This window comes from Pseudophryne corroboree, chromosome 7, assembly GCF_028390025.1.
Source record: "Pseudophryne corroboree isolate aPseCor3 chromosome 7, aPseCor3.hap2, whole genome shotgun sequence".
NCBI lineage: Eukaryota > Metazoa > Chordata > Amphibia > Anura > Myobatrachidae > Pseudophryne > Pseudophryne corroboree.
This window is the reverse complement of record NC_086450.1, coordinates 339,646,937-339,662,222: the sequence shown is the minus strand read 5'-3', so window position 1 is coordinate 339,662,222 and position 15,286 is coordinate 339,646,937. Positions and strand designations below refer to the sequence as shown.

Genomic DNA, 15,286 nt, shown 5'->3' with positions numbered 1-15,286 from the left:
CTTGGAGAAGACAGAAGTCTTCAGCCGCCGATTTTCCGGACCTTCTTGCTTCTGGCTCTGTAAGGGGGACGGCGGCGCGGCTCCGGGAACGGACAACGAGGTCGGGTCCCGTGTTCGATCCCTCTGGAGCTAATGGTGTCCAGTAGCTACCACCACTTAGGTAGGTTCGCTTCTTCTCCCCTTAGTCCCTCGATGCAGTGAGCCTGTTGCCAGCAGGTCTCACTGAAAATAAAAAACCTAACATATACTTTCTTCCTAGGAGCTCAGGAGAGCCCCTAGTGTGCATCCAGCTCGGCCGGGCACAGAAATCTAACTGAGGCTTGGAGGAGGGTCATAGGGGGAGGAGCGAGTGCACACCAGGTAGACCTAAATCTTTCTTTAGAGTGCCCAGTCTCCTGCGGAGCCCGTCTATTCCCCATGGTCCTTATGGAGTACCCAGCATCCACTAGGACGTCAGAGAAAATATCTTGCACCCAGGGGTCCAGGCCGGATGACACCCAGACGTGACTGAAATGCCTGAGTCTCGCTCCCACCGGCCCCACCTCCGGGGCGTGCAGTCCACCGTCATGCGGAGAACTTTGGTGTATCTGAAGCAGGTTTCTGTTCCTGGGAACCTGCAACCGCAGGTTTCTTGGACTTGGGCCGACCTCCCCGAAAGAAGGTGTTGGACTGCTTGGCCTTTCTGGGCTTGGTAGACCGAAAGGGCTGTGATGTAGCCGAAGAAAAGGGTTTCTTGGAGCAGGTGCTGCTGAGGAAAGAAAAGGTGACTTACCAGCCGCTGCTGTGGAGATCCACGCATCTAACGCTTCCCCAAAGAGAGCCTGACCTGTGTAGGGTAGGGTCTCCAGACTTCTGGATTCCGCGTCGGCAGACCCCTGGCGCAACCAGTCCTCGACGAGCTGATACAGACATGGAAGAAATTCCAGCAGCCATGGAACTCAGGTCTTTCATGGATTCTACCAGAAATCCTGGCGAATCCTGAATGTTACGTAAAAACAATTCAACATCACGTTTCTCCACAGTATCCAAGTCCTCAAGTAACGTGCCTGACCACTTTACTATAGCTTTGGCAATCCAAGCACTGGCAATAGTGGGATGTAGTATTGCCCCAGAAGCCGTGTACATAGATTTGAGCGTATTATCAATTTTACGATCAGCCGGCTCTTTCAAGGCGGTAGATCCTGGAACAGGTAAAACCACCATTTTCTGAGAGTCTGTATACTGACGCGTCAACAATAGGCGGATTTTCCCATTTTTTCCTATCCTCCACCAGGAAAGGAAATGCCACCAGAACCCTTTTAGGTATCTGGAACTTTTTATCTGGGGTTTCCCAAGCCTTTTCAAAAATAGCATTTAATTCCTTTGACGCAGGGAAGGTTAGCGTCGCTTTCTTATTTTCAGTGAAGTAAGCCCCCTCAACCTGCTCATGTGTTGCATCAGCAATATTCAACACATCTCTAATAGCCTCTATCATCAACTGCACCCCTTTAGCAAGAAATGCTGACCCCCGCAACACGTCACCGTCTGCAGTATCAGAATTGGTATCATCCTGCATGATCTGCGTAAGAGCACGTTTATGTGCATATACAGCGGGGAGTCCTGAGGTACCAGAACTGGGCCAGACTGCCATAGAGTTCTGTAAAGCCTGAGTTGCAGATTCATTTTGTGCAACCCTATTTGAAATCTGAGAAATCATAGATTTAATAGAGGATAACCACTCAGGCTCCTTTGCTGGTATCTGTGCTAAACCAGTGCAATCCTGATTACATGGAATGGGATCATCCTGAGGACATATCCTCTGCAGCATATGACACAGAGTCCCTCGACATTGCTTAATGGAGACCTCAGACACTCCACACACACACACAAACACACACACACAGGGGAGGACAGAGTTTCCCCCCCCAAGAATGGCAAGAGAGACACAGAGATTGGAGCCAACCCACACACAGCGCTTTTAATGTAAAGGGAGACGCCTACTAGCGCTGAATGTGCACCTTAATAGGTTACACAGTCTTAATGCAGCCCTCCCCCCCCCCCCCCCCTCCCCCATCTACAACCCCCTGGTACTGTGAGATATAGCTGGAGTTGCTGTGGAGTGACTTGCTCTTCCTGGACAGCGCTGTGCAGGCAGGAAAATGGCGCTGAACGCTGCTGGGTCCGCTCTGAGAAGCTCCGGACCCAAAATGGTGCCGTCTTCCCGCTCTTCACAAGGATTATACTGGTCTGAGGTAAACTGCTGGCTGAGAGCCACGGACCCAGATAGGCTTACTGACCAGTGCAGGGTTCAGGCGCTGGCTCAGGGCGCCCTTCACAGTGCCGTACTAAGTACCGTTGAGCCTCCGGAGCGCAGTTAGTACTGCACTCCTACCCTGTTGCCGCCATCTTCACACCGTCTCTTCGCTTGCTAGGGGGGTCGGTGACTCACTCGCCACTGATCTTCAGCTCTGTAAGGGGGTGGCAGCATGCTGCTGGGGTGAGCGATCCCCTGTGGCGGGGAACGATCTATCCCCTCAGCTCAGTGTCCTGTCAGCGGAGATAGTGTCTCAAACCCCGCAGGGCGGACACTACTCCTCCCTTAGTCCCACGAAGCAGGGAGGCTGTTGCCAGCAGCCTCCCTGTAAAATAATAAACTCTAAAAAAACTTTTACTAAAGAAGCTCTGTAGAGCTCCCCTAGATGTGACTGGCTCCTCCGGGCACATTTTCTAAACTGAGTCTGGTAGGAGGGGCATAGAGGGAGGAGCCAGCCCACACTCTCAAACTCTTAAAAGTGCCAATGGCTCCTGGTGGACCCATCTATACCCCCATGGTGCTAATGTGGACCCCAGCATCCTCTAGGACGGAAAGTTTTAAACAGTGAAAAGAAAACAAGCTAACATACCAACCGAGATTTATCAGTCATGCCCTCATGCCGAGACTCAGGAGATAACATTCCAATTTATAAATAGCAACCCATCATGTGCATAAGCAATCTAACACAAAAGCAGATGCCTTAGCAATGCTATAATTCTTATCGCCCAACTTGCTAACTAGTATTTCAGTGCAATCAGTAGTGATAATCTGCAGCTCTCATTTTCAATATACCTAGGCAAGTGTATATTCACAAGCAGTCATTTGGGTGAAATGGTCTGCTGGAGGGTAGTAAATGGATGACCTAGGCAAGTATATATTCACAATATTTCCTTCTTTCAATGAACATACCCGAAGCGTCCAGTCACCAAAATAAACTGTTTACTCATATTGTTTTTATGAACAGGGCTATGAAGGACTACTGAACCTCTAACGTTGGCTGAGATTATTGCCAAAATATGGTATATCCACTCAATGGAATATATTACTAATACACTCCGGGGTTCTGCTCACACCTTCATTAAAGTCTGGGAACCCTGGACTTATTTCAATGTCACCCCTGCATTTACATGATTTGTCCCTTGCCGCTTTCTTCACCCATATTCATAAACTTATGAAGGTTTTTACATTTCTCTAATTGCTTACTGGACCGGTCGGGTTATCTTTTCCCTACCCTCCTTCCTACACCCCTCTCTACATTCCTGCCTTCTTCCTCTTCTTTTCGGTTTCATTCTCATTTTTTTCTTTGCTCTCCTATACATGAATTGGCTCTCTTCTCTACCAAAGAAACACAAAAGATATGGGTATTTTTTTCTTTATTGAACAGACTTACCCAACAGTTATATATACATATATTGCTACTTCATTAATGCCATGTTATTATGATCTATGATGTCACTTTGTTGGATGTCATCTTGAGACCTTTACGTAGGTCACCTTTTTGTTTCTTGGTTTCATCTCGCCAATAAAATTATCTAAAAAAAAAAAAAAGAAGGGAAGCAAAGCTGGAGAATACAGTGCCCTGCTAAAGTAGTCATCCCTTGGCTGTTTACCTATTTTGTTACATTACAACCTGTAATTTAATTTATTTTTTTTATCTGAATTTTATGTGATAGATATGCACAAAATAGTCTAAGTTGGTTAAGTGAAATGAGAAAAATTTGTATAAAAAATAATTTTTATAAATAAAAATTAGAAAATTGGCATGTGCATATAAATTCACCCCCTTTGTTGTGAAGCCGCTCAAAAGTTCTGGTGCAACCAATTTCCTTCAGAAGTCACATAATTAGTGAAATGAAGTGCACCTGTGTGCAATCTAAGTGTCACATGGTCTGTCAGTTTAAACACACCTTTTCTGAAAGGCCACAGAGGCTGCAACACCACTAAGCAAGAGGCATCACACCATGAAGACCAAGGAGCTCTCCAAACAAGGCAGGGACAAAATTGTTGAGAAGTACAAGTCAGGGTTGGGTTATAAAAAAATATCCAAATCTTTGATGATCCCCCGGAGCTCCATCAAATCCACAACTTCAAATGGAAAGAACATGGTACCACAACAAACCTGCCGAGAGGGCCGGCCACCAAAACTCACAGACCGGGCAAGGAGGGCATTAATCAGAGAGGCAGCATAGAGACCAAAGGTAACCCTGAAGTAGCTGCAGAGTTCCACAGCAGAGAATGGCGTCTCTGCGCATGTGACCACAATAAGCCGTACACTCCATAGAGCTGGGCTTTATAGAAAAGTGGCCAGAAAAAAAGCCATTACTTAGTGTTAAAAATAAGAAGGCACGTTTTGAGTTTGCCAAAAGGCATGCGGACAACTCCCCAAATGCATGGAGGAAGGTGCTCTGGTCAGATAAGACTAAAATTAAACTTTTCAGCCACCAAGGAAAACGCTATGTCTGGCGCAAACCCAACACATCCCATCACCCCAACAGCAGGGACTGGGAAACTGTTTTGAATCGAGGGAAAGATGGCTGGTGCTAAATACAGGGATATTCTTTAGCAAAACTTGTTTCAGTCTGCCTGTGATTTGAGACTGGGACAGAGGTTCACCTTCCAGCAGGACAATGACCCGAAGCATACTGCTAAAGCAACACTCGAGTGGTTTAAGGGGAAACATTTAAATGTGTTGGAATGGCCTAGTCAAAGCCCAGATCTCCATCCAATTGAGAATCTGTGGTCAGACTTGAAGATTGCTGTTCACAAGCGGAAACCATTTAACATGAAGGAGATGGAACAGTTTTGCCTTGAGGAATGGGAAAAAATCCCAGTGGCAAGATGTGGCAAGCTCATAGAGACTTATCCAAAGCGACTTTCAACTGTAATTGCCGCAAAAGGTGTCTCTACAGAGTAGTGACTTTAGGGGGGTGAATAGTTATGCACGCTGAAGTTTTCTGTTATTTTGTCCTATTTGTTGTTTGCTTCACAATAAAAAATAACACACATCATCTTCAAAGTTGTAGACATGTTCTGTGAATGAAATGATACAAACCTTCAAACAATCCATTTGAATTCCAGGTTGTGAGGCAACAAAACATGAAAAATGCAAAGGGGGGTGAATACTTTAGCAAGGCACTGTATATAGCTGTACATTAAGTGCCGCTATAGTACATCTCCCCACTTGTCTCTTCGGGATGTAGTGAGAAGACCTATACAGTGCATGTTTTCTAAGTCTCCTCACAGAATTGAAAGTGAAATTAGCTCCACCTGTGGAGCGCGCAATGGTGTACACCCACTAAACGGTGAGGACGATTTGTCATTCCAATTAGGCTCAATTGACAAAGCATCCAATTTATCATCTAGTATGTACCCAGCTTATGCTGGCCATACACTTGTGCGATGCCCCGCGACGCGACATCTCGGGGCATCGCACCGGCAGTTCAGGTGTGATGAAATCGCACCTGAACTACCAAAGTGAGTACCTTGCGATCATGCGATAGATCGTATGGTAATCACGTGATGGGCGGGTGCCCATCGAACATCGCAGTGCCATATATCTTGTGGGTTTAAAACCACATGTGATCGCATTGCAATGTGAGGAATATTAAGTGCAGCACATATCTTGAGACGCGATATTCGAGCAGCATGCCCGCGTATCGCGTCTCAAGGTACTAAAATGTGCATACAATCAACGATTTCTCTCACAGATGTGGTCGAAATCGAAGGATAGCACCGATTATCTCATAAGTGTATGGGCACCATTAAAGAGTGCCCTTGTTTTCAGACATGGTGGTATGTGATCATTAAGCATGGTTAATATAGCGAATATAAAGAATAAACGATGCGCTGCTTGACTCTATAAAATAATTTTTAAAACATTTAACACATATAATACATACAGTACATTAAACAATATACCACACGGACGGTGATTAATTTATAATTTAAAGTTATATGATTATAACACAATCATTGCTACCATATATTCGATGTTAAATTGCAATATATTGGTAATGGCGGCTTCATCAGAAGGATGCTGGCACCTCATATCGATCTCCTTTTAAAGCCTAGACTCGCGACTCAGTTTCTGGTAGCGCGTCTTCATGCGTTTCACTATGCGGGTCACTAGTTTGAAGCTCTTCCGCTTACGATTAGATCTCAGTGCACACCCACATGCTCTGGTCTCTTGCGCATGCCCATTGTACTCCACGGCAATGATACATTCTATCCTTTTTCATACATTGTATCTGCACTGCAATCTTTTCATCTATACCTCATTACGGCTTTTGCAAGGAATTATCACCATACAATATATGCGTGGCCACGCAAGTATATCATGTACATGGACTGTGCCTTAATACATTGAACTGTGAATGCGAGCTTGCAAGCGTGCATACTAATATCAGCATGGAATACGCTGGATACTAATGCAGTCTGTCTGATATGCTTTCTAACCTGGTCATGCTGGAATAATGGGATACAAATCATCACCATCACTAACATTCATTTTTGCTTCATGTTGGATGAGTGGATTTTTAATTGATTGCCATTGCTACTACTAACCAATGGACTTTCATTAATTACCAATATATTGCAATTTAACATCGAATATATGGTAGCAGTGATTGTGATTACAATCATATAATTTTAAATTACAAATTAATCACCAGCCGTGTGGTATATTGTACTGTATTATATGTATTAAATGCTTTAAAAATTATTTTATAGATTAAAAACAGCACATAATTTCTTCTTTATATTGTTTTTTCCCCCCCCTTGTATTAGGAGGTTCAGTGACCTCTGCAGCTCTGACTCTATAGAACTACAGAATTGTGTAGGGTCAGTGCCTGAGGATAGCATTATTTCATGCTTAATAAAGAGTCTAGGGACACAATGTAATGCCAAAACTCTGACACTGATGGGACGGGTCAGAGGTCTCACAAACTATCCAACTTTAAATATCTGTGAATACTCTTCCCCCCCCCCAAATATAAAAATTGGCTGGAATCTACAAGTAACCATCCCCCACTAGGCACACCTACCGTCCGCTGTAATGTGCCTACTAGGCAAACACCCCCTCCCACGTGTTACACTTGCCCAAGTTACCCTCATGCACCCACTTGGGAGGACACAGGACAGAATCCACATGCATCAGTACAGTAAGGACACTACGGCATTGCCAGCCCCCGGGTGCGTCTCGTATCCACCCTAGTCACACTTGCTTGCGGTCACCGCCTGACAACCAAGGCGCCACCGCACTAGAGCACGCAGGGGGGGTTTCTGAGTACCCAGAAACCCCCCCCCCCCCCCCTGACAGACCAAGTTGTTGTTGATTTTTTTAAGCAAAAAACCGAAGCCGCCCGCGACCCGCTGTTTAAGCCCCGCCCCCTCTGGGTTTGGCTCCGCCCCTTCAAACACCCGCGAATCGCGGGTCGTGCACTTCCCTTCGCTTTGGTGCAGATGTGTGTTATGGCAGCTGCTTCCGATTGCCTCAGCCTCTCCACTGGCTGCTGCTCCACAGCCTACTGTATGATCCTCAATTGTAAGTGCATATATTATCGCTGCATATCTTTTTCCTCCTACAGTATCATTATATATATAATATATATATACATTATATATACACACACACACATATGTATGTATAATATATATATATATATATATATATATACACACACACACATATGTATATATATATATATATATATATATAATGTGTATATATATATATATATACACACACACATACAGATGGAGCCTCCCTTATCTTTGCCTGCCAGATCGCAGGCGTGCACTCCCAGCGTGACTAGGACGATCCGTCCGCCTAGTCACAGCGGGACTGCACAGAGCCACTTCCCATTGTAAGCGTCTCTGTCTGGGCGCGCGTCTCCGTCCGGGTACGCGCGCCCATCCAGACGGAGATGCTCACAGCATCCAGGCACACCCAGGTGGGCGCACCTAGTCACAGACGGAGCCACGACTAGCGTGGCTTCATCTGTGTATATATATATATATATATATATAGAGAGAGAGAGAGAAACAGGCGTCATTTCACGGTTTTGTAAGAAATACAGGCAGCTGTAAGAAATACAGACAGCTACACAAGCTTTGCTATCAACGTTTCAGGTGCGTTTTATTAGCACCTTTCGTTAGGATAAAACGCACCTGAAACAATAGCAAAGCTTGTGTAGCTGTCTGTATTGCCGCCCATCTTCTCTATATACTGCATGGCTCCCTGATGGTTCATGGGAAGGCACCCAGGTATTATGAAGTTATGTGCAGTGCCGGTCAAATTGCATTGTGTGTGTATATACATATATATTTAATGTAGGGCCGGATGTAATGAAGTCTGAGTTGGCCGGAGATGCGGGTTCCTGGCTAAACTCTTGAGGTTTTTTTTAAAGCGGCAATTATTTATAAGGCAAAACCGTGCCTTGTAAATGATTGCCACTTTAAAAAAAATATCCATTTTGGCTGGGAACCCGCACCTCTGGCCAACTCAGACGTCATTACATCTGGCCCATAGTAGACACTCCGGAACTGCATTAAAAATATTTGCCCTGGTGCCACCCCGGGTTAATCGAGCCCCATGTAAAGCAGTGTAGGCCACAGGTCTTCATACGGAATGAATAAAGGACTTCCAAGCCAGTTCCAAGTTCAATGTTTCAGTGTTGCCACGTTATGAAAAGCAACTGGCTTGGTAATCCTTTATTCATTCGGTATGAAGACCCGTGATTTTCGAATGCAATTTTCGAAAGGAAATTGCTCTGTCTATGACTATTACGAAATATACTTGATCTATCTATCTATCTATCTATCAGGGCCGGTTCTTGCCCTTTCGGCGCCCCGGGCAAAATTTAGGGGCGTGGCTTAACATGGGGGCGTGGTCAGTCACGCCCCCCATTTGTAGCGCCGCTGGGGGAAAAAAGTATATATAAAAAAAAAAAAAGTATACTTACTGTACCCCGCTCCTGTTTCCAGACCCTGCAGACCGGCGCCGCTCTTCTCCTCGGATCTATGGGAGAGACGTCAGTCATGACGTCTCTCCCATAGCACAGCATAAGCGCTAGAGGTCAATTATGACCCCTAGCGTCTATGCCACAATGCTGTGCGGTGCGCGATGACGTCATCGCGCACCGCACACCAAAGGTCCTCTCCATGAAGGGAAACTAGACGCTTAGCGTCTGATTCCCTTCAGAGCGGGGGAGGACCAGCGCCACGAAGGGAAACCAGACGCTTAGCGTCTGGTTCCCTTCTCACAGCGGGAGGGGGGCACAGCGGGGGCGCACACTGACAGTGGAGGATCTTGCCATGGTGCGGCGCCCTCCGGATGGCGCCGGCGCCCTCCGGAAGGCGGCGCCCCGGGCAAAAGTCCTGCTTGCCCGTGGCAAGATCCGCCACTGCTATCTATCTATCTAGGTCTGTCTATCTACAATAGTTTAACGAACCCAGCATAAACGGAGTCACTTCAGTCTCCACCCCCGTGCTTGGCTCCTCCCCCCTCTGGAAACCCCCTCCTGCAAATCCTGCGTTTGCCCCTGCACCGTGCACGGAGCCGGAATGAGGACCGGATTACGCATACTCCTTTCCCCGCATTGCAGAATCACCAATGAGATATGAATTGAAACCAGCGGCGATCATCTCAGCAGCAAAGTTTCTATATGTGTGCCCGCGTCAAGCCCGCCCATCGCATGACGTCAGGCTGCACGTCATGTGCGTATATCCGACGTGTACTGTCATTACGTGCGCGTCCACGCATTATTATAAGGTCCGTGCGCGCCCCAGCTCCCTCTTTCCTTTTCTCCATTTTGAGAAACGCGGAGTGGCCGGTGAGAGGTTTCCCGATAATGCTGCGTGTAGCCGGGTTCCCTGGGCGTCTCGCATAGTCAGGGGGTGGTGTGCTGGCGGGTTACGTGGGTGTCCTGCGGGTGCTTCCCGTGGCTGGGAGGAGGTCACGTGTTGCTGTACCGGAGTCTCCCTCACTGCAAGCTCCGGGAGAGTACATCCGGCGTGGCGTGTCTGCGGCTGGTAGCTGCTCTGCATTGAGCTCTCTGGCATCTCCGCCCCGGTTACTGCCCTAGTACACAATAACACGTGATATCATGTATGTAATTGCCTCCATGTGCTGTTCTCATTATGCCTCCAGCCGTGTGTACACATCATATGCTTGTCACTACCCACCTCATGTATCCTGACCACAGCTAACACTGTCACTAGCATGTGAGTCTGTTACCCAACTTGTGCCTGTCAGTGAGTTGCATGCCGTTTGCATCTTACAGGTGTGACTGGCACAGCTGGCTCTCCGGCCTTACTGACAGGTTACTTGGATACACCTGCAGTTGCTGAGCCACCACTGCTCCTGGCGCTCCCTCACATCTAGGTTGCGCACTATGCCATCCAGCACAGCGTAATGGCTGATATACTGTAGATCCTATCTAAATATACTGTTATTACATTTTATTTATAGGGTGCCACAAGTGGTTTGTAGTGCCATACATATGAGTCATGACACAGATCTGAACAATACAGAATAAACACATTGCAGTAACCAAAACAAGTAACAATTAGCTGCTCAATGCACAATACAGTTGGGATGTTATGTAAGCGAAGGAGTTATTGGTGTATCGGGAGGGGAGTGCACCTGTTGAGAGAGATGAATGGCTATGATCGAGAGGAGATGTGGGTATAGATGGTTGCTGAGTAGGTGAGGGCTATAGTGGAAGTGAGAGGTGCTATAGCGATTAGAATGTAATAACTGGTATAGGGAAATAATGATTCCTTATGCCCTTTAGGTACCAGTTTGTGGATCTAAACTAAATCTATTTGCAGGGACCTCTTGGAATATACATGTTATATTGAATTCCTTAAACAATTGAAGTTCTACCACCAGCTAAATCATATTCGGATTATTCTGCTTTATAATTGACTACAAGTTTTTATGTTGGTTAAACGGTTTTCCTGACTGCTTGTATTTTGTTATTGCAGCTGAAACCATGCAGCTTTTTGTGAGAGCCCAGAATCTGCACACCCTTGAGGTGTCTGGCCAGGAGACTGTATCCCAGATAAAGGTAAGGGCATGTGGTGAAAATGATCAAACTGGGCTTGAACGTGTGAACTTAAAAGCTTGCAGCCAGTGTAAAACCCAGTGTGCTTTAAGTTGGCTGTGAGTACCATGTAAGAAAACAAGCTGTCACTTTCTAAATAGAGCCTTATAACTTTAAATGCACGGACAATTTATTGTACAATCAGGGTGTTGCTATATCACATTTATTTTGTGCTTATTTATATAAATAGGCATTTAATGTATTGCTATATTGGCAATCTTTTGCTAACTGAGTGTTTGATGCTGGTTAGTTGGAATGTATTGTTTGTACTAATACAGTACTTGAAAGTAAATGGTCTGTATCATGCTTTCCCATTTAGGGTCATATTTTCTCCCTTGAAGGAATCCGCTCTGAAGACCAAGTTATTCTCCTTGCTGGTTCCCCCTTGTCTGATGAAGCCACCCTAATCCAGAGTGGAGTGTGTGACCTCAGCACTTTGGATGTAGCTGCACGTTTGTTGGGAGGTGAGTGCCTATTGCTGCACAAAGTATTTGGTGAATCACTTCCTGTTATGGTCTACTAGCAGTAAATCACTGTTAACGTAAACATTTATTGGTAGTCTTTTAATGTGGTTTTTCTGTGACATTAAACGTGTTTCTTTCATCAGGTAAAGTCCATGGTTCTCTCGCTCGTGCCGGTAAAGTACGAGGCCAGACTCCAAAGGTGCGTTCTCCTACCTTTTTTTTCTATTAATACTCAGACTTGTTCTTAATGGATTTTGTTTTCTGTTGTAAAATGTTATGCTCATTGTGCGGCTATGCTGATTATTGTGTATTGTAAGTCCGCTTCCCCTGCGTTTTCATGGCGTTTACTGACTTGTTTAGAATGCCCCTCCTACTTTTTTTTTCTTTAATGCATATTAAATGTTTTGGCAAAGATTTAAATATGTATACTCAATTCTTTATGATTTAAACACGCCTCATTAGAATCTGTTTCGGGTGCGGTATATACACACAGGAGATACTCTAGTAAAATGATATTGTAATATATGTAAGGTCCAAACCTTCATACAACTAGAATACTACATAAAGCTAATCTAACAGACAATCCTGTAATATTTTAATTTCAATCTATATAATTTGAGCCTTTATTGTAAAAGGCATTTCAATTTCTCCTATTAGAAATAAGTAAACCTAATATATTATACTTCTAAGATTATGGTTTTGCAGAAAGTCTAAAGGTGAGGCAAATGCTAATGTGCGCAGCTGCTGATTCATTTGCAGTACATTCCAGTGACATGCGGTGAGGAAATTAAGGTTGCAATTATGCGCTCTGGCACAGGGGGTGTGGCCTTCCGTGTAGCAGGTCCCCTCATACTTTCTAGTACTGGTGCCCCTTTCACATTACAGCACACGGTAGGAGTTGAAATTCACATTACAGCACACAGTATGATCCACAATTCAGGGACAGAGTGACAGCAGGGACATAGCAAAGCAGGGGAACATTACCTGAGATGAGCAGCGGAAGGGACTGTGGTCGGCGGCAGTGGGAGGAGCCCATGGTCTGTGGGGGATGCAGTTGTACTAAACTGCCCTTCGTTGCTGTGGTGTTAATGTCCCTCTGACCACCGCCAGCTGTGGTCTGCGGCGGTCAGCTTTCAGTTGCGGTGCGGCATTGAGCGTTGGTCAGCGGTGGGTGGCTGTGAACCTAGAGCCTCAAGTCCAACGCTCTACACAGCCACCTAGCCGGACAGGGATGGGAGCAGCATTAGTACAGCAGGCTGGCCACTTCCCTCGCCTCCTGCTGCACACTAATTTAATTAAAAAAAAACTAAAACAAAGACTTCCGTGTCAGTGGAAGAAGTGCCGGTATGCTATACCACCGCATACCGGCACACAATTGATGGGTGACTGGCACTCCCAATAGTTTAACAAACAAGTCTGGGTGCCCTCAGAAGTATGCAGATAGCGATTACTTTATCTGGTCCACATAGTCATAGCGGGACAATCCAAAGTTGGTCAGTGTTTTATGTTAATAAATTAAAATTTCCTCAGGACATACAAGTGTACATATAAGACTCTTACTGTACCTTAAATAGCATCTGGAGAGAGAGACCCCCACCGGAACCATCACCACACACACCGTCTGGGTCCAGTTATGTCACATTGCCACAGTGTGACTTAACTGTACCTTGATGGCATGTGTGCAGCGTGTGGTGATGTTTCCGGTGGGGGTCTCTATCTCTCCATGCTATTTAATGTACAGTAAGATTGTTATAAGTTTACTTATGTCCTGAGGAAATTGTATTAACATAAAACACTGACCAAAGTGATCTGGGTGTGAGCTGCCCAGTCACTTTCCACCTAGCACAACTGCCCCTTCCCCCCTCCCCTTCCCTACTGGCTGGGTGGTCCTAAGGCCCCCAGTTCTGGTGGGTGTAGGTGCTGTGGTTGATACTGTTAGGAAGGAGAGGTACGAGCGCTGCCCGGCACCGACGCACGTTCCTCAGCTCTGGCGTTCCCGCTGCCTCTGGAGCTGCTGCTTGTAGTGACAGGCAGTTCCACTTCCAACAGCGGGGTCCCACCGCCGCTTCACCCCACCGCGTATGGGTGTTTGGACCAGCGGATCCAGCGCTGGATCCGCTGTCCAATCGCATCTGCCTTGTTGACAGCGGTGTGGACTGAAAACCTGTCCCTGTCAACGAGGCACTTTGATAAGTGCTGCTTTCCCTTCAGTTTTTTAATGGGCTTTAACAGCCTAGTGCTTGGCTCCGCCCCCCTGTTTTATCCTGTTCCTATTGTTAACGGGAGGCACTGCTATCAGTTCCTCCCAAACTAATTCAAAGTATAAAGTGGTTGTCATAATATAAAGAAATTACTTATGAAACAGAATGTGTCATAAGTATCTTTGTATTTTAATTGTTAATGGCAGTGCCTCCCCTGACTGCATGTCCCTGGTACATTCATCTTTCCCCACATGTGTAGAGCCTTCGGTTCTACATCTAGCAACGCAGTTCCTGAAAACATTTTTTGGGTGCTGCATGTAGGTTGTATGTGGGTTTAATGTTTTTAGATACCCTTTGTTAAAGTGCAGTTTTTGGGGGATGGGGAGGTGTTTGGTTAAAATCAATTTATATTTACAGTTTCTGTGTACAACATACTGGTAGAACGGTTTGTTATTGGCTGTGTCCTTGTTCCTCAATAACTAGGGTAATATCCTTGTGGTTTATTGCAGGTTGCCAAACAAGAGAAGAAGAAAAAGAAGACTGGCAGGGCAAAGAGGCGCATGCAGTACAACAGGCGCTTTGTCAATGTGGTGCCCACCTTTGGCAAAAAGAAGGGACCCAATGCTAACTCTTAAATGTTGCACTAAGGGTTAATAAACTGATATAGACCATACTGTGTCCAGTCTTCTGTGCATGAGAAGTGATGGCAATTTTTACATGGCAGCATTCACTTGTGCTTACTGTCTGGGCAGAGGTCTGATAATGCAGTGTTTCAGCTTTAGTCCCCAAATAACTCAAAACGTTACGATTGGTCTCTTAGAATATTTTTCAGTTGTATCTAAAATTTATTGAGGGAATTGCAGCAGTGTAAATGAAAGTAAAAAATTTTGGTTTGGGAAATTGGTGGTGATGTTTGAATTGTAATTTCTGTTTGGATTTGACATTGAAAGAATGGTGGTACAATTTTTATATATGGTCTCTGGCCACCATTCTAAAGCACACTTTAGTTTATATTGTGTTTTTCATACACAATACAGGTTGAGTATCCCATATCCAAATATTCCGAAATACGGAATATTCCAAAATATGGACTTTTCTCTAACGTCCTAGTGGATGCTGGGGACTCCGTCAGGACCATGGGGAATAGCGGCTCCACAGGAGACAGGGCACAAAAGCAAGCTTTTAGGATCACATGGTGTGTACTGGCTCCTCCCCCTATGA

The 15,286-nt window shown here is 45.5% G+C and overlaps 1 protein-coding gene across 1 annotated transcript; it reads left to right on the top strand.

Annotated features, from left to right (window-relative positions):
• Window positions 1-10,022: 10,022 nt before the first annotated feature.
• FAU (FAU ubiquitin like and ribosomal protein S30 fusion) lies at window positions 10,023-14,736 on the top strand. The gene is made up of 5 exons (XM_063934382.1): window positions 10,023-10,125; window positions 11,282-11,364; window positions 11,720-11,864; window positions 12,008-12,063; window positions 14,575-14,736. The coding sequence occupies exons 2-5, from the start codon at window positions 11,290-11,292 to the stop codon at window positions 14,698-14,700; spliced, it is 402 nt and encodes a 133-aa protein (XP_063790452.1). The 5' UTR covers window positions 10,023-10,125; window positions 11,282-11,289; the 3' UTR covers window positions 14,701-14,736.
• The last annotated feature ends 550 nt before the right edge of the window (window positions 14,737-15,286 follow it).